Below are 19301 nucleotides of genomic sequence, written 5' to 3'. Positions count from 1 at the left end.
CTTGAGGGCCACTAATAGTGAGACAGCAGCCACAGGAACACAGTGACATAGGAGTGCCTGTAATAAGTCCAGTAGTCTGCGTGGCCGCAGTCAGAAGGGAGATGTAGTAGTGAACGTAGCGAACAGGCTGGTAGAAGGCAGCTGGAAGCAAGACTTGCTGGGCTGACAGTTTTAGCAGGACAGATGAGCAAGATGCAGGGTCAGACAAGCTGGGTTGTAACTGTTGAGCAGAGGGACATAGATGGTAGACAGCAGGAAGGTCAGGTCACATGCCAAGTTGGTACCAAGAGAACAGTAAGGCAGGATCAGAAGGCAGAAGTGAAATCCAGTAGACAAGCCGGGGTCAGGGTATAAGGCAGACAATCACAGGTTAGGGATAAGCCGAATCATGATCAGAGGTCACACGGAATCAGAAACAACACACAGAAGCTGCAGGCCAAACAGCAATGAGTCCATGCAGAAGGCCTGTTTAAATAGCCAGCCTGGCACCATCATTAGTGCCTATGCATGCTCCCTAACCAATGAACAAGAACGCCTGCTTGACCAGTTGCTGGTCTGCGCTGGCGCATATGTTCGCGCCGATGAACTCATCTATCCTATGGACCTGACTTCTTTGACAAAGACCTAAGATGTCAGGTAAATTCCCTTCCAACACAATTGTCAACAGAATACTTGTAAGTCGGCTGTCTACATTTTGTGGATAACCACTGACATCATTTCTGGATAGCGGTGGAGTGCACGCGAGCTGGGGAACCGTAGCTAGCTGCGAGGAAAAGTGAATCCTGAGTTTACCAGGTCCAGATTGCCTAGGCGCATTGTGTGTGGAAATTGATATCACACAGCAGTGGTGGTAAATTGCGGTGACTCATGTTATTTCATTTACGGTACTCAATCCAATCTATTTTTGGATGCACCTAATTAACAATATATATATATATATATATATATATATATATATATATATATATATATATTGTATATATTGTTAATTAGGTGCATCCAAAAATAGATTGGAAGTGCACAGTCCAAAAAAAATATATATATATATTTATTTTTGGACTGTGCACTTATCATGCACTCTTTAGAAAACCTATAGTGCTCTGGGAATCCTTTATCATGTATTAAGTGTGTAATACTAATTTATTTTTGGATGCACTTAATTTACAATATATATATATATATATATTTCTTTTTGTTTTATTTTTTTGGACTGTGCACTTATCACGAGAATAACAATTTTGGACATTAATTTGGGACACTGTTATATTACTCCTATTTATAGGAGTACTTTATTTATAGGAGTATTTTCTTTGTATTTTATGTTTATAAATAATTACCTTTCACTTATTATTATTACAAGCGTTGCTTGTGTTTTCACATAATTAGGTGTGCATTTCACAAGACAGTATGTTTATTTTTGATTTATTGAAGTAGCGGCATTCATTTGTGTCCTTTTAGTTTTAGCGCAAGAGACTCAAATTATATTTTGTTATTTTTCATTGAAACCATGGACAGGGGAGTGCAGAATGAGGAGAAGGAGGGGAAGGAGTCAAAGGCTTTTTGCAATAATACAAAATACAATAATGCAAAAGAAAAAAAATCTGTGCTTGCAATTTACTTTTGAATTAAATAAATTATATATATATATATATATATATATATATATATATATATATATATATATATATATATATATATATATATATATAAATATTAATATTCCAGGTAAAAAAAATGTGTATTTAAATGTTTTACTTTACTAGGAGCCTGCAAAGCATTGTATCCACGATCGTGGGTGCAATGCAGGGCTTATGCAGACAGTCTTGTACAAGCAGGCCGTTACACAATGACAGGAAGACTCAATTAACTACCTAGAGTACATAACAGCATCATAGTAGTTAATTGAGAACTACAAGCCAACAGCCAGAAAGACCGTGGGTACTTGTAGTTTCCATATTCACAGAACTCCGTGCCGGTTGGTCAGAGCCTCACACAGCTGCATTTTTTTTTTTTAATTGTGACAGCGATCAGGGGGAGAAAGTGGGGGATAGGTGGAGGGTGCTGCATCTGTAACATATTCCATGGTACACCCTGAACATAGGTGTAACATGTAACATGTTAAGAAAGGTAAACTAATCCTATTTAAATTTTCTTATCACAGATTATTTATCAATATTGCTGATGCTATTAATTTCATTATTTAAAGGTGTAAACCAGTGTTTCTCAACCTTTTTTTAAGACAAGTCACCCTTTAAAATTATGGACAGTCTCAAGGCACTCATTCCAAAATGTAAAAAACTATTGTAATAGTTTTACATAATGTGGAAACATCGACACATGTAGGACACCCAACATTAGAGGTGATTTATTCTTCCAAAGCAAATACACTTTTGCACACAAGTACTGACTGGTATTCCAATGTTTCTCCTCTCCCTCAGTTTCTCTCCATCACTCAGCTAATGTGACCCCGGTGTTCACTGAGAGGGGCAGAGGAGGGTTAAAAAAGGATGCTATGCAGGCGATCAATACCCTTCGTATGATGATACCACTGGATTTTAGGATGGAAGGATGAAATGGTATACAATAAAAATCTGTGGCTTTGTGTAACTAAAAGGCAGGCTTGATCAACCTGATGGATTGTAGACATTTTTGGGCATATTTTAGGCATTTTGCCAAGGCATCCCTGAAGAATCCTCAAGGCACCCCTGAAGAAACCTCAAGGCACCCCTGAAGAAACCTCAAGGCAACCCTGAAGAAACCTCAAGGCACCCCTGAAGAAACCTCAAGGCAACCCTGAAGAAACCTCAAGGCACCCCTGAAGAAACCTCAAGGCAACCCTGAAGAAACCTCAAGGCACCCCTGAAGAAACCTCAAGGCAACCCTGAAGAAACCTCAAGGCAACCCTGAAGAAACCTCAAGGCACCCCTGAAGAAACCTCAAGGCAACCCTGAAGAAACCTCAAGGCACCCCTGAAGAAACCTCAAGGCACCCCTGAAGAAACCTCAAGGCAACCCTGAAGAAACCTCAAGGCAACCCTGAAGAAACCTCAAGGCAACCCTGAAGAAACCTCAAGGTGCCTGAGCACCCTAGTTGAGATAGGCTGGTATAAACAGTTCTTTCATTGTACAGGCACCGTTCACATTCTGGCTCACTTAGCATTAAAATGGCCTTTAAATAAATAAATAAATAAATCTCTCACCTAGTTGATCTGCCATTTCTTTCAACTCTAGGTCATATAGGGAATCATTGAAATCAGTAATGTTCACGCGACCTCTCTTCTTGGTATGATATAAGATGGCGAATGTGCACTGAGCCAAAGAGTCCATGAAGGATTGGAAATTATTAAAGGTGATATGTACAGGAAAAGTATATTGTACCAAATCCAGGAACATGGGTTGCTGGAGCACATGAATCAGCCATCTATAATTGTCCTGTCCATCTTGTGAGAAAATCCCAACCGTGAGTTTTTGAGGGACCATGGTCCTAGAAAAAGGCTTTAAACAAATGACATCATGGGAACAATATTACACATTGGTCATAACAATTGTGGTTTGAGGTAAAGTAGATATAGTTCATCAAGCTACTGCAAGGTTTAGAGGGATTATTAAATAGTAAATAGGAACACAAATCAAATCAGATGAATCCAACTTCAGATTTCTCTTCCCCCAGGAGCACCCTTCACACTCTTGTCTATCGTACACTTCCCTCTTTTTTTCTATTTTAATGGGAAGGTCCTGAATGCTGCAAAGTGGGCCACCATGTAAGGACATGTCACCTCTCTTGGCCACATTCTCTTGGAAGTCCAGAATGACCTAATGATGTATATATATAAACAAAAAAAGAGCGTAAATTTTGCAAAAATAGCAATATTTTTCAAATTTTTTTATATGAAATTCCCCCCCAAAAAAATGTAAAAATCAAAATTTTTTAACATTTTCGGCCAATTTGTTTTATGCTACATATGTTTGGTAAAAAAAATCGCAAAAAGCGTATTTTGATTGGTTTGCGCAAAAGTTATTGCGTTTACTAACAAAGGGAAAGATTTTTGTCATTTTTGTTGTTTTTTTTTAACGCGTAATGGTGGCGATCTACGATTTTTTTTGCGGTACTGCGACATTGCGGCGGACAGATTGGACCCTTGACTGACATTTTTGACACTTTTGGGGTTACCAGTGACATTACTGCAGTAATCAGTGCTATACATATGCACTGTTACTGTAAAATTACACTGGCAGTGAAGGGGTTAATTTTATTTGAGAGGGAGGGGCTGTGTGTGTCCCTAGGGGCGTGATTCTTACTGTGATTGGCTGTGGCTTGAGCTGTAGAAACACTGATCAATGATCCTACATAGTAGAACCGTATGATCATTGTTTCTACACAGGGGAGAATGACAGGCGGCTTGTTTACACTAGCCGCCTGACTTTCTCCCTCTGCAGCGACGATCGCAGAGTGACCAGCGGACATCGGGTCCGCCGCTCACACGTGCGGGGGGGTCCGTGAACGCGCGGGAGCGCACCGCTGGCGGCGCGCGCTCGCTCCCCAGAGCCTCACAGGCTAGTGACGTTTATATACGTCACTTTGCCTGTGAGGGGCTGACCGCCGCAGTATATCTACTTGTGGCGGTCGGCAAGTGGTTAAAGTATACCTAAAGGCAAAACTTTTTTTTTTCTTTGGATAGAGAGGAGAGGGATTAGAAGGCCTGTCAGCCTTTATTGCTGTCTGTGCCCTCATTAACCACTTGCCTACTGGGCCCTTACACCCCCTTTCTGTCCAGGCCAGTTTTCAGCTTTCAGCGCTGTCACACTTTGAATGACAATTGCGCGGTCTTGCAACACTGTAATCAAATTAAATTTGTATCATTTTTTTTTAGACATATAAAGATTTATTTTAGTGGTATTTGATCACCACTGAGTTTTTTATTTTTTGCTAAAAATTTTTAAAAAAGTCTGAAACTTTTGAAAAAAAAATCTGAGTTTCTGTTAGAAAATGTTGTACATTTATAATTTTTCTTCTTCACTGATGTGCGCTGATGAGGCGGCACTAAAGGGCACTGATTAGGTAGCACTGCTGAGGAGGCACTAATAAGCAACACTGATGGGCACTGATAGTGGCACATATGAGCATTGATTGGCAGCATGAATAGGTGGCACTGAAGAGCAGAACTGAAGGGCGGCACTAATCGGCACTATTGGGAGGCACTGATGAGCAAGCACTGATGGGCACTGAAAGGCAGCACTGATTGGTATCAATGATGGACACTGATTGGCATCAATAATAGACACTAATAGGTGGCACTGATGGACACTGATGGGTGGTACTGCTGGGGAATGACTGGCAACATTGTTGGACACTGTTGGGCCTGCACAGATAATCAGGGCACTAATTATTGATGCAGGTCTCCCCTGTGAAGAAATTCTGCTAATTAGCTCTCCTAACCTCAAACGCTGTCAGTGTGAGGAGAGGAAACCCAATAACCTGTATTTCCTTGTTTACATGTGATCAGTTGTGATTGAACACAGCTGATCACATGGGTGAAGAGCCGCTTCATTGGCTCTTTGCCAAGATTTGGGATGAACCATGTCCCGCGGACACAGCACAGCACTGATCGCCACGTTGCGCACTGGTGGGACGATGTCATATGACGTCCCAGAACAAGAGAGCACCTTGCCCACTGTCATTCATCTTTATAGCGGGCGGGAGGAGGTTAAAGAGTTTCACCCTCTCTGTGTGCCCTGTTTACCATTATCATAAATTATCATGAAAATAAAGAAAATCACAAATTTTGGGTTGCCCCCAGAAAAGTAATAGAGGGGAAATCTTCCAATCGGCACACTAGTTCTGGTGACCTGGGGGTCCCAAAGGGATTCCCCTAATTTACAGGGATTTCCTCTCACTTCCTGTTTGGCTATGGGACAGGAAGGGAAGGGAAATCTCTAAAATTGGACAATTGGTGAAAATAAATCCAACAGGGGTTATAACCCTCCCTTAAACCTGTTTGTTATTTATTTATTTTTTTTAAGGGCATTTAGAAACAATTTTAAAAATGATCGACCCTTAGTAAAACTTTCCAACGTTGCTTTAAAATTTCTGCAATACTCCGCAACCCACCCCTAACAACCAGTCATTAACTGGTCACCCTCCCCCATAGTCTGTATCAGCCAGGCTTCCTGTGTGCACTTTTTGGGGGGTAAATGGAATAATTTAGACATGTGCGGTTTGATTTAGGCTTCTTTCACACGGTCCGCCTCCGCAGGCGGATCTGTGTTGCTCAGCGGGGATCGATCCGCGATTGAGCCGGGCGGATGACAGCTCCGTCTCCGCTTGCAGAGCGGAGAGGGAGGTGTCTCGGCACCCGCTGCCCTCTATGGGGGATCGGAGGAGAGCGGACCGCTTGTCCGCTCTCATCAGATCCGCTCCGCTCCGATTACTGAACGGATGGAAAAATAGGGTTTCCATCCGTCCAGATTTCAGCACAGGATCGGATGCGGATGGCAGCGGGTGTCAGCGGAGGTGACCTCCGCTGACACCGGCGTGCCCCATAGAGCTGCATGGAGGATCCGATCAGATCCGCCTAAAAAACTGATAGGCGGATCTGATCGGACCGCCCATGTGAAAGAGCCCTTATTCCAAATAAATATTCACATTTTTTTTGCTTTTTCGGAGATTCGGATATATCCAAATCCCCAAATTACAGTACAAACAAATTTTATCAAATTGTCAGAATAACGAAATTAAATTTCTCTGAATTTCCGAAATTCTAATTTAAATTAGACTTGAAATTTACATCGAATTCGATTCAAATTTGAACTGTAAACATATTAAAATAAATGACTGTGTGTGTTATTAGAGTACCATTTAGATCCCGGTATTACCACTAAAACCCAATGACCTACAGGAACATCCTTGGGTTGGAAGTGGTTAAAGGAAAGGTTTACCTTTTGGAGTATGTTATATGTTCCACCCGCACTTAGGATGGAATATGTAACATGTTCCAGCAGCTTCAGCTTTTAACCCCCCCCCCCCTCAGTGACAGCGGGTGGGCATCTTCTCCGGGCACCCACTGTCACTGATTGAAAATAAGGTGGCCGACCCCTCCAGCCGCGTCATTCACTCACAGTCCTCTGACAATGGGAAACTAAAGTCCTGGCAGCCTTTGCAGCTGTCAGCTTGTAGTTCCAATGAACTACCATGGCGCTGTTGAGCTCTCTGGTAGTTCATTCACTCTTTCTGTCAGTGTGTATCTGTCCGCCAGTACGAGGTGTCTGCAGGAGTCCTTGCGTGTGCAATGCTTTCAAGGGCCCAAGTAGAAAAGAAATGAATAAAATTTTAATTTTTTTACCTGCAAAAAGATGTGCATTTATTATTTTATTTAAAAAGGTAAATTTCACTGCCATGTCATTTGGTCATATGGACTGGAATGAAGGTGGTGGTGGTGGTGGTGGTGGTGGGGAAGGGGGGGTTATACACGTTTCCAGGGGCTAACACCATCGGGTTGTGTCTAAATCTGACAAGCAGACTCCTGCTTGTCAGTCAGATGGAAGCATTCGGGCAGCTGCACTGCCATCCAATTGCTTCCACCTCCCCTCCCCCATCATGTATCCTGGGCTCCGCTTCCGCGTCTTTGGGCCCGGGACTGGCAAAGCAAATGCTATTGGGTGGAGGTGAAGGAGAAGAGTGGACATTCTCCTTGTGACAAACTCACTCAGGACAGGGGATTTTGGAGGGGACTGCAGGCTAGCCTCTTGCCTACTGACTATGGGTTAAGGCTTGTGAGGGAACACTGCTCTTTGGGGTGCATGCTGGGGGGACCCTTGGATTAATGTTACTTTGGATTCAAGTTCACATCTCCCCAAGACACACAGACTCTGGGACTCTAGGCCCATGTTAAAGGCCTTGCTGCCTATTGCCAATAGGGGACTGCTCCGCACAGTCAGACTCATGGCAGATGCTAATGTCATCAGCTCAACCACCTGTCTTCCACACATTGTTGATTGTTGTGATTAACTCACCTATTGTATACTGTGGGGATGTGTTTACACTTATAATAATGTGTATTGTACTTCATGAGCTTGATGACGGCAAGTCTGCTAGTTAATTAGCTCAATTTAATTAAATCACTCCTCTATAAGTCCTCTATTAGTTGCTAGTGGGAAAGTAGAATACTGTTTGTGTTGGTTGTTCCTTCGCTATGTTAATTATATTTCTGTACACAATTTCATCGGCATATGACAATGTATATAAGGTATATATTCAGTGTGAGTTTGCTCAATAAATGTTCCAGATCTAGGGTTGAGCGGACACCTAGATGTCCGTGTTCGACGGGTTCGGCCGAACTTTAAAAAAAAGTCCGGGTCCGTGTCCCGGACTTTTACCGAACTTTTCCCGGACACCGAACCCCATTGAAGTCAATGGGGACCCGAACTTTAAGGCACTAAAATGGCTCTAAAACACCAAAGGAAAGGGCTAGAGTGCTGCAAATGGCAGCAAAACGTAATTAAGAGCATGGCAAGTGCTCTGCAAACAAATGTGGATAGGGAAATAACTTAAAACAACAAAAAAAAACAGAAAAATAAAACAATGTTCTTCTTCATCTCTGAAGGACGAGGCCCATATGGAGTAGGAGGGAGGTTGAGGTGGTGGTGGATGTGGCGGTGACATAGGCGTGCGCACAGGGTGTGCTGGGTGTGCCTGGGCACACCCTAATCACCTAGGGCACATAGCATTGCCAGTGAGGAGATGGGAAAGATCTCCCTGGGACCTGCTCTGCTCTATTTCTCCTTGCCTACAGGTACATGGCCCCGATACATTACTCTCCCTGCTGGCAAACACATGCATGTGTATTTCAACTTTGGGGTGCACACCTTAATGCAATAGGCTGCGCACACCTATGGGCGGTGTAGGTGGAAGCGGCGGTGGAGGAGGACCAGGGCCGGATTAACAGCATCATGGGCTTGGTGCTGAGGATTTTGAAGGGCCTTAAGGGCCGTGCCTTGCCATGCACCCAGAGGAGGAAGGGTGCAGCCATGCATGCCTAATTCAACATGGGATGCTGTCTCTGAAGCCCATAAACACATCCATGCATCGCCAACTGTCCCTCCTTGTCCGGCCTTCACGCTGTGTGGGGAGGTTCTGAGGGTGCTGCCTGGGGAAGCGAGCATAGAAGCCAGACTTCTGTGTTTACAAGTGACAGAAGAGCGGTAACAGTGAATATGGCCAACCCGGGGCCTATATAAAAGGTAGGGGCCTGGAGCTGCAGCTCCAATAGCCCCTACATTAATCTGGCCCTGAGGAGGAGGACGAGGTAGCCAACACTGCTTCTTTTCAAAAATTTTAAATGAGGGTACACCCCAAAAGAGTGAGAAAGAGCAAAAATGGAACAATGGGTGGGTAAGGTCGGTATCCATTGCTATTCTGCATAAGGTACGGAAAAGTCCCGTGGGATCCATGCCTGGTTCATTTTAATGAACGTGAGCTTGTCCACATTGTCTCTGGACAGGCGGCTGCGCTTGTCTGTTATAACGCCCCCAGCCGTGCTAAATACCCGTTCAGATAATACACTGGCTGCAGGGCACGCCAGCACCTCCAAGGCGTAAAGGGCAAGCTCAGGCCATGTGCCCAATTTGGAGACCCAGAAGTTGAAGGGGGCAGACCCGTCATTCACTACATGTAGGCGTGTGCACACATACTGCTCCACCATGTTGGTAAAATGCTGCCTCCTGCTAAGACGTTCCATCTGAGCTGCTGGTGCTGCTGTTTGTTGTGGCGTGCTGACAAAGCTTTTCCACATTTCGGCCATGCTAACCCTGCCTTCTGAGGTGCTGGCGGTGCCCTGGTTGCGTTGGCGACCTCCTCCTCCTCCTCCTCTGCCTTGTGCTTCCACTGTGGCCCCGCTGTCAGATGGGAATGCCAGCAGCATGGCGTCTACCAGCGTGCGCTTGTACTCGCGCATCTTGCGATCGCGCTCCAGTGAGTGAATTAAGGACGGTACGTTGTCCTTGTAACGGGGATCCAGCAGCGTGGCCACCCAGTAATCAGCACAAGTTAGAATGTGGGCAACTCGGCGGTCGTTGTGGAGACACTGCAGCATGTAATCGCTCATGTGTGCCAGGCTGCCCAGAGGCAACGAAAGGCTGTCCTCTGTGGGAGGTGTATCGTCCGTGTCCTCTGTATCCCCCCAGCCACGCACCAGTGATGGCCATGAGCTGGCCTGGGTGCCACCCTGCTGTGAACATGGTTCCATCTCCTCCTCCAGCTCCTCCTCCTCCTCATCCTCCTCATCCTCCAGAACTGTGCCCCTGCTGGACAATTGCGTCCCTGGCGTTTGCGTGTGCAGGAACCCACCCTCGGAGCCCCTTGCGAATGACTGCCCTGAAAGCCTTGGAAATGTTACCTCTTCATCCTCCTCCTCCTCCTCATCCTGTGCCACATCCTCTTCCATCATCGCCCGAATTGTTTTTTCAAGGAGGCATAGAAGTGGGATAGTTAAGCTGAGAACGGCGTCATTGCCACTGGCCATGTTGGTGGAGTACTCAAAACAGCGCAACAAGGCACACAGGTCTCGCATGGAGGCCCAGTTAAATTAAATAGCGGAATAGAAAATATGATCCAAAAAAAGTGTATGTATATCACACGTACACAACCACACTGGGCCCCAATTACTATTGTTTGTACCCCTAAAAGGCTAGATGAGGAGTAGGGGGAGTATGGAACAGGCAGCACCCTCAAACCTTCAGAAGTATGAGATGAACCCCAACAACTTGGAAAGGTGGATCTCTCTCACACGTACCAACACAGACTATCCCCCAATTTAACTGATCCCCAAAGGTTTTTGATTAAATAGCGGAATAGAAAATATGATCCAAAAAAAGTGTATGTATATCACACGTACACAACCACACTAGGCCCCAATTACTATTGTTTGTACCCCTAAAAGGCTAGATGAGGAGTAGGGGGGGTATGGAACAGGCAGCACCCTCAAACCTTCAGAAGTATGAGATGAACCCCAACAACTTGGAAAGGTGGATCTCTCTCACACGTACCAACACAGACTATCCCCCAATTTAACTGATCCCCAAAGGTTTTTGATTAAATAGCGGAATAGAAAATATGATCCAAAAAAAGTGTATGTATATCACACGTACACAACCACACTGGGCCCCAATTACTATTGTTTGTACCCCTAAAAGGCTAGATGAGGAGTAGGGGGAGTATGGAACAGGCAGCACCCTCAAACCTTCAGAAGTATGAGATGAACCCCAACAACTTGGAAAGGTGGATCTCTCTCACACGTACCAACACAGACTATCCCCCAATTTAACTGATCCCCAAAGGTTTTTGATTAAATAGCGGAATAGAAAATATGATCCAAAAAAAGTGTATGTATATCACACGTACACAACCACACTAGGCCCCAATTACTATTGTTTGTACCCCTAAAAGGCTAGATGAGGAGTAGGGGGGGTATGGAACAGGCAGCACCCTCAAACCTTCAGAAGTATGAGATGAACCCCAACAACTTGGAAAGGTGGATCTCTCTCACACGTACCAACACAGACTATCCCCCAATTTAACTGATCCCCAAAGGTTTTTGATTAAATAGCGGAATAGAAAATATGATCCAAAAAAAGTGTATGTATATCACACGTACACAACCACACTAGGCCCCAATTACTATTGTTTGTACCCCTAAAAGGCTAGGAGTAGGGGGAGTATGGAACAGGCAGCACCCTCAAACCTTCAGAAGTATGAGATGAACCCCAACAACTTGGAAAGGTGGATCTCTCTCACACGTACCAACACAGACTATCCCCCAATTTAACTGATCCCCAAAGGTTTTTGATTAAATAGCGGAATAGAAAATATGATCCAAAAAAAGTGTATGTATATCACACGTACACAACCACACTAGGCCCCAATTACTATTGTTTGTACCCCTAAAAGGCTAGGAGTAGGGGGAGTATGGAACAGGCAGCACCCTCAAACCTTCAGAAGTATGAGATGAACCCCAACAACTTGGAAAGGTGGATCTCTCTCACACGTACCAACACAGACTATCCCCCAATTTAACTGATCCCCAAAGGTTTTTGATTAAATAGCGGAATAGAAAATATGATCCAAAAAAAGTGTATGTATATCACACGTACACAACCACACTAGGCCCCAATTACTATTGTTTGTACCCCTAAAAGGCTAGATGAGGAGTAGGGGGGGTATGGAACAGGCAGCACCCTCAAATCTTCAGAAGTATGAGATGAACCCCAAAAACTTGGAAAGGTGGATCTCTCTCACACGTACCAACACAGACTATCCCCCAATTTAACTGATCCCCAAAGGTTTTTGATTAAATAGCGGAATAGAAAATATGATCCAAAAAAAGTGTATGTATATCACACGTACACAACCACACTAGGCCCCAATTACTATTGTTTGTACCCCTAAAAGGCTAGATGAGGAGTAGGGGGAGTATGGAACAGGCAGCACCCTCAAATCTTCAGAAGTATGAGATTGTGTTCACTGTACCCCACAAAGATTGAGTTCACTGCACCCCACAATGATTGTGTTCACTGCACCCCACAAAGATTGTGTTCACTGCACCTCACAAAGATTGTGTTCACTGTACCCCCCAAAGATTGTGTTCACTGCACCCCACAAAGATTCTGTTCACTGTACCCCACAAAGATTGTGTTCACTGCACCCTAAAAGGATGTTGTTCACTGCACCCCACAAAGATTGTGTTCACTGCACCCTAAAAGGATGTTGTTCACTGCACCCCAAAAAGATTGTGTTCACTGTACCCCCCCCAAAGATTGTGTTCACTGCACCCCACAAAGATTGTGTTCACTGCACCCCAAAAAGATTGTGTTCACTGTACCCCCCAAAGATTGTGTTCACTGCACCCCAAAAAGATTGTGTTCACTGTACCCCCCAAAGATTGTGTTCACTGCACCCCACAAAGATTCTGTTCACTGTACCCCACAAAGATTGTGTTCACTGCACCCCAAAAAGATTGTGTTCACTGTACCCCCCCAAAGATTGTGTTCACTGCACCCCACAAAGATTCTGTTCACTGCACCCCACAAAGGATTTTGTTCACTGCACCCCAAAAAGATTGTGTTCACTGCACCCCAAAAAGGATTTTGATCACTGCACCCCAAAAAGGATGTTGTTCACTGCACCCCAAAAATGATTTTGTTCACTCCACCCCAAAAAGATTGTGTTCACTGCACCCCACAAAGATTGTGTTCACTGCACCCCAAAAAGATTGTGTTCACTGTACCCCCCAAAGATTGTGTTCACTGCACCCCACAAAGATTCTGTTCACTGTACCCCACAAAGATTGTGTTCACTGCACCCCAAAAAGATTGTGTTCACTGCACCCCAAAAAGGATGTTGTTCACTGCACCCCAAAAAGGATGTTGTTCACTCCACCCCAAAAAGATTGTGTTCACTGCACCCCACAAAGATTGTGTTCACTGCACCCCAAAAAGATTGTGTTCACTGCACCCCACAAAGGATTTTGTTCACTGCACCCCAAAAAGATTGTGTTCACTGCACCCCAAAAAGGATTTTGATCACTGCACCCCAAAAAGGATGTTGTTCACTGCACCCCAAAAATGATTTTGTTCACTCCACCCCAAAAAGATTGTGTTCACTGCACCCCACAAAGATTGTGTTCACTGCACCCCAAAAAGATTGTGTTCACTGTACCCCCCAAAGATTGTGTTCACTGCACCCCACAAAGATTCTGTTCACTGTACCCCACAAAGATTGTGTTCACTGCACCCCAAAAAGATTGTGTTCACTGCACCCCAAAAAGGATGTTGTTCACTGCACCCCAAAAAGGATGTTGTTCACTCCACCCCAAAAAGATTGTGTTCACTGCACCCCACAAAGATTGTGTTCACTGCACCCCAAAAAGATTGTGTTCACTGCACCCCAAAAATGATTTTGTTCACTGCACCCCAAAAAGGATGTTGTTCACTCCACCCCAAAAAGATTGTGTTCACTGCACCCCAAAAAGATTGTGTTCACTGCACCCCACAAAGGATTTTGTTCACTGCACCCCAAAAAGATTGTGTTCACTGCACCCCAAAAAGGATGTTGTTCACTGCACCCCAAAAAGGATTTTGTTCACTGCACCCCAAAAAGATTGTGTTCACTGCACCCCACAAAGGATTTTGTTCACTGCACCCCACAAAGATTGTGTTCACTGCACACCAAAAAGGATTGTGTTCACTGCACCCCAAAAAGATTTTGTTCACTGCAGCCCAAAAAGATTGTGTTCACTGCAGCCCAAAAAGATTGTGTTCACTGCAGCCCAAAAAGATTGTGTTCACTGCAGCCCAAAAAGATTGTGTTCACTGCAGCTCACACACAGAAAAATGGATGTGGATCACTGACACCTGCCTATCTCCAATCCCACACCACACAGCAATATCGATTGTAGTTTGTAGAACACAGTTTCCCTAAAATTCAGCAGACTCTGTCCCTAACAGGATTGAGAAGAGATCGTAGATCAGGATTGAGTGCAGATTCACCCCACCCCCCACACAGCAATATCGATTGTAGTTTGTAGAAGACACTGACCCTATAATTCAGCAGACTCTATCCCTAAAATGCCTACAACTCGCCCTGCCTAAACACTCCGACCTGTCCCTCAATTCTATCCGGACACAAATGGTTTTTTCCTGCCTATCTTTCCCTAATCAGCAGCCAGCACATTGATGTGTGCTCTGTCCCTTAGCTAAGCAGCAGAATGACGCTGCTGCGGCGGCTGCCTCGAACTTATAAAGACTTGGTCACATGCTTCAGACGGCCAATCACAGCTACTAAGACATTTGCAGGCATGGCTGGGATGGCTTAAGGCACACCAGTTAAACGATTGTTGATTGGCTGTTGAAAGCCCGCCATGAAAAGAGCGCCAAAGCATGCAAAACCCGGAAATAAAACGACCGAACACGGATTTTTACCCGAACATACAGTAAAGTGTCCGTGTCCGTGTTCGGGTAAAAAAAATCCAATTATTCGGTACGAACACGAATAATACAGTCCGTGTTCGCTCAACACTATCCAGATCGTATACAATCCATTCTCGGCTAGTTTTGTATGGGGGCGGCTAGAATATCTGATATCTATATTCAAGACTGGAGGAAGTAGTATTCTGACAGAAGCACACAAGCGCATTGTGGGTCACTGTTCCGTTACACCCCTCCCCTCCTTGTTGCTGACCCAGAAAGCAATGTGTTTAACCTCCCTGGTGGTATGATTGTTTCCGATTTTAGGTGCTGAAAAGCGATACAATTATTTTATATGTTATATACATATATTTTATATATTCTATATATATATTTATAGTTATTTATTATAATATCATTTATGATTTTGTGTTTCAAAATTTATCATACCCGAGATGTTATAAAGAATAACGCACAGTAAAAAAAAAAAAAAAAATCATATGTAAATAGTTGGTTTGGGCTGCTTGTATATATATATATATATATATATATATATATATATATATATATATATATATATATTTATAAAGTACAGTAAAACTGCAGGAAAGGGCACTGGGGGGCAAACTAATGTCAATTATATTATATTTTGTAATGTAATCCAATAGGATTACAATATATCAGTGTGTTTGGTGTGTGTTACTTTTCAAATTTGCCGCCAAGTTCAGCCCCCTTGCGAGCGTCACGTCGCAGGAGAAAGAAGCCGTGGCATACAGCATTGGGCAGAAGATCTGCCGCCGTATGCTGCAGGGACACATCGCGGGATTCCCGTGACAAGGTAAGTAACCTCTAACGGGATCCAGCGATGCTCCCTGGTGGTACCCCGAGTGTGGCTCGGGGTTACCGCTAATGGCAGTGAAATCCCATTCCGAGCCACACTCGGGAGTCGGGAATACTACCAAGGAGGTTAACATAATTTCCAGGTCGGCCTCACGGTTTCCCTAGCCTGCTTGGCCAGAAAATAATGTATTGCAATGGGATCTGCATTGCATTACATTTAGTGGAGCACAGGGGAGACATCCAGGGTCTTTTAGACCCTGAATGTTTCAATAAAGAGGACCTGTCACCAAAAAATCATCACATAGTGGACTTTGTGTCCCCTATATCAGAGTTAGGCAACCTTGGCCCTCCAGCTGTGCTGAAACTCCAAATCCCCTCATGCCTCTGCCTTGGAGAGGCATGCCTGTGACTGTCAGAGTCTTGCGGTGCCTCATGGGACTTACAGTTCTACAATAGCTGGAGTGCCAGAGTTGCCTACCCCTGCCTTATGTGAATAAAAAAAATGTATTTGTTAGATCCAAGCACATAAAATCTCCCCCAAATTTTTTTAGAAGCCTCCTACCCCCAAATAGAGGCACGTATGAATGTAAATGCATGCGTCGGGGGCACCTATGCATGAAAACGTTGATGCAATAGACATGTTACATATTGCCGCGAGTGAGAAAAATAATTCGAGCACCAGCCCTCCTCCGTAACACTAAACTGATGACCTATAGGGTGCTTTAAAAATATCACCTATAGAAAGTATTGGATACTGAAGTTTGTTGCTATTTCATAGGCTCATGCTAATTTAAGGTTTGACATGTTGGGTATTTATTGACTTAGTGTAACCTCATCTTTTGTATTTTATCAAAAAATGTTGTAATTTATTATGTTTTTGGGCCCTAGATTTAACTTTAGTGCATTTTTAACTGTGGTAATATCATGTGACATAAAAAATAGGAACTGCCACTATTTTATTCTCTAGGGTGTCTGCTTTCAGAATATATATACTGTTTAGGGGGGGGGGGGGGGGTTATGTAATCTTCAGGGTTAAAATGATTTTTTAAAGTGATGGTAAAGTCTATGTTTTTTTCTATTAAAATAACAAACATGTTATACTTACCTTCTCTGTGCGGTTGTTTTTGCACAGGGCAGCCCTCAGCCCTGGATCCTCCTCTTCTCAGGTCCGTGGCTGGAGCTCCTGGCCCCTCCCTCCCGTTGAGTGCCCCCACAGAAAGCAGCTTGCTATGGGGGTGGCCGAGCCGAGCTGCAGCTCCATGTATCCATTCAGACACAGAGATGCCGTTTTGTCCCACCCCCTCTCTCTCCTGATTGGCTAACTGAGTTTGATTGACATCAGCAGGAGCCAATGGCACCACTGCTGTTTCCCAGCCAGTCAGTTTTGGAGGAAAAGCCTGCAGCCAATCAGCAGGCGCCCCTGCACGAAATGTACGTGATTTCGCGCAGGGGAGCCGACTTGCCGTTAGGCAAGTGGTTAAACTCTTTTTATTGACAATGATACAAAAACAATTTGGTACAACAATGCGCTCAATAGACTTAAGCGCGACCAAAAATTGGGGGCTTGCTATGGGGGCACCCGAGCCAAGCTGCAGCTCTGTGTGTTGATTTAGACACGGAGCTGCCGGTCGACCCTGTCCCTCTCTCTCCTGATTGGCTCACTGAGTTTGATTGACAGCAGCAGGAGCCAATAGTCTCAGCCAATCACGAGAGAGAGCCTAGGGGGGCTGAGGCATTTGTGGGCATCGCTGGATAGAGATGGGGCTCAGGTAAGTATGAAGGGGGCTGCTACACACAGAAGGCTTTTTTATCTTAATGCATAGAATGCACCTTCTGCCTTTACAACTCCTTTAAGCATATGTGCAAAAAAAAAGCAAAAACTTTTCTGGCAGCAAAAAGGTTAATACCTTTAGCCCCACACCTTTCAAAATAGCCTAAATAGCAATATTTTGCTGCAATGACCATCATTTCAATTGAAAATCACTTCATTCATATAGTTAGTGCCGGCATTGCTTCAATCTCTGTTTTGACATATTCAACTTTTCTTCAAAATCAACTGAACCGAGACAACATTCTAGAGCAGGAAGGATTTTTTTCAATGCACAGTAAAGCCCCGCCCATCAATCACAGTTTCACTTATGAGTTAAGTCACCTTCAATTTCAGAAAACATTGCCTAAGGGTCCATGAATATTCCTCTGCAGTTATTTTGTAGTTTTCTGATGTTATCAATGCATACAAACAGCTTACATCACATAATATTTCCTGCATTTGCTTCTGTTGCAAGTTACATTCCGACATAATACTTTCTTAATGATTTGAAATCTGCCAATGCAATATTATCACAATGAAAGAAAAGAAAGTATTTACAAAAAAATGTCATTGATTCAGGCAAAGGACTAGCAAATCCTATCAGGAAAGAAAAAAAAAAATATTTTTCATTGGAAGACACCGAGCGCCAGTCTACTGGCTGTTGTGGAACCAAGAGGACAAAGTAAAAGAATATATCAAAACACTGAGTCCTAGGGCATGCTGGGACCTGTTGTATCTCAGAAAAGCTTGCCCATGCCATATACTAGAAGCTCTCAAGTGGGGTTTACTGCATGAAACGGGAAGAGGTTTGCATTTTAATTCTAAGTAACATTTAACCCTTACATTAATAGAGTGTAAGCAGCCAGATTAGCCATTTTCCCAGATTTTCCCCTATATCTCCCCTAAATCCCCCCTATATCTCCCCTAAATCCCCTCTATATCTCCTGTTAACCCCCCCTATATGACCCTGAAATCCCTCCTATATCCCCCTAAATCCCCCCTATATCCCCCTATATCTCCCCATGAATCCCCCTATATCCCCCTTATATCTCCCCTAAATCCCCCTATATCTCATTAAATTCCCCCTATATCTTCCCTAATTCCCCCTCTTTCCTCCTTATATCTCCCCTAAATCCCCCTATATATCCTTAAATCCCCCCATATCTCCCCTAAATCCCCCCTATATCCCCCTATATCTCCCCATAAATCCCCCTTATATCTCCCCTAAATCTCATTAAATCCCCCCTATATCTCCCCTAATTCCCCCTCTTTCCTCCTTATATCTCCCCTAAATTCCCCCTATATCCTTAAATCCCCCCATATCCCCCAATATCTCCCCTAAATCCCCCCATATCCTCACTAAATCCCTCCTACATCTCCCCTATATCTCCCCTAAATCCCCCCTATAGCCCCCTATATCTCCCCATAAATCCCCCTATATCCCCCTTATATCTCCCCTAAATCCCCCTATATCTCATTAAATTCCCCCTATATCTTCCCTAATTCCCCCTCTTTCCTCCTTATATCTCCCCTAAATCCCCCTATATATCCTTAAATCCCCCCATATCCCCCAATATCTCCCCTAAATCCCCCCTATATCCCTCTATATCTCCCCATAAATCCCCCTATATCCCCCTTATATCTCCCCTAAATCCCCCTATATCTCATTAAATCCCCCCTATATCTCCCCTAATTCC

At 44.1% G+C, this 19301-nt stretch overlaps 2 protein-coding genes across 2 annotated transcripts in view; one reads left to right on the top strand and one right to left on the bottom strand.

Annotated features, from left to right (window-relative positions):
* The window catches only part of LOC309558391 (uncharacterized protein), a gene marked incomplete at its 3' end in the record, with an annotated part of 897500 nt that overhangs the window by 499992 nt on the left and 378207 nt on the right, over window positions 1-19301 (top strand). The window lies entirely within an intron of this gene.
* Window positions 1-19301, bottom strand: part of LOC309557604 (uncharacterized protein) — a 43486-nt gene that overhangs the window by 23642 nt on the left and 543 nt on the right. The window contains exon 2 of the mRNA XM_082260396.1: window positions 3200-3494. Coding sequence (XP_082116522.1) covers window positions 3200-3479 — 280 coding nt within the window. The 5' untranslated portion in view covers window positions 3480-3494. The remainder of the gene's footprint in view (window positions 1-3199; window positions 3495-19301) is intronic.

The sequence above is a fragment of the Pelophylax lessonae genome (assembly GCF_965119305.1).
Source record: "Pelophylax lessonae genome assembly, chromosome: 6".
Classification (NCBI taxonomy): domain Eukaryota; kingdom Metazoa; phylum Chordata; class Amphibia; order Anura; family Ranidae; genus Pelophylax; species Pelophylax lessonae.
Note: the sequence above shows the minus strand (reverse complement) of the source record. Positions and strands in the feature narration are given on the sequence as shown.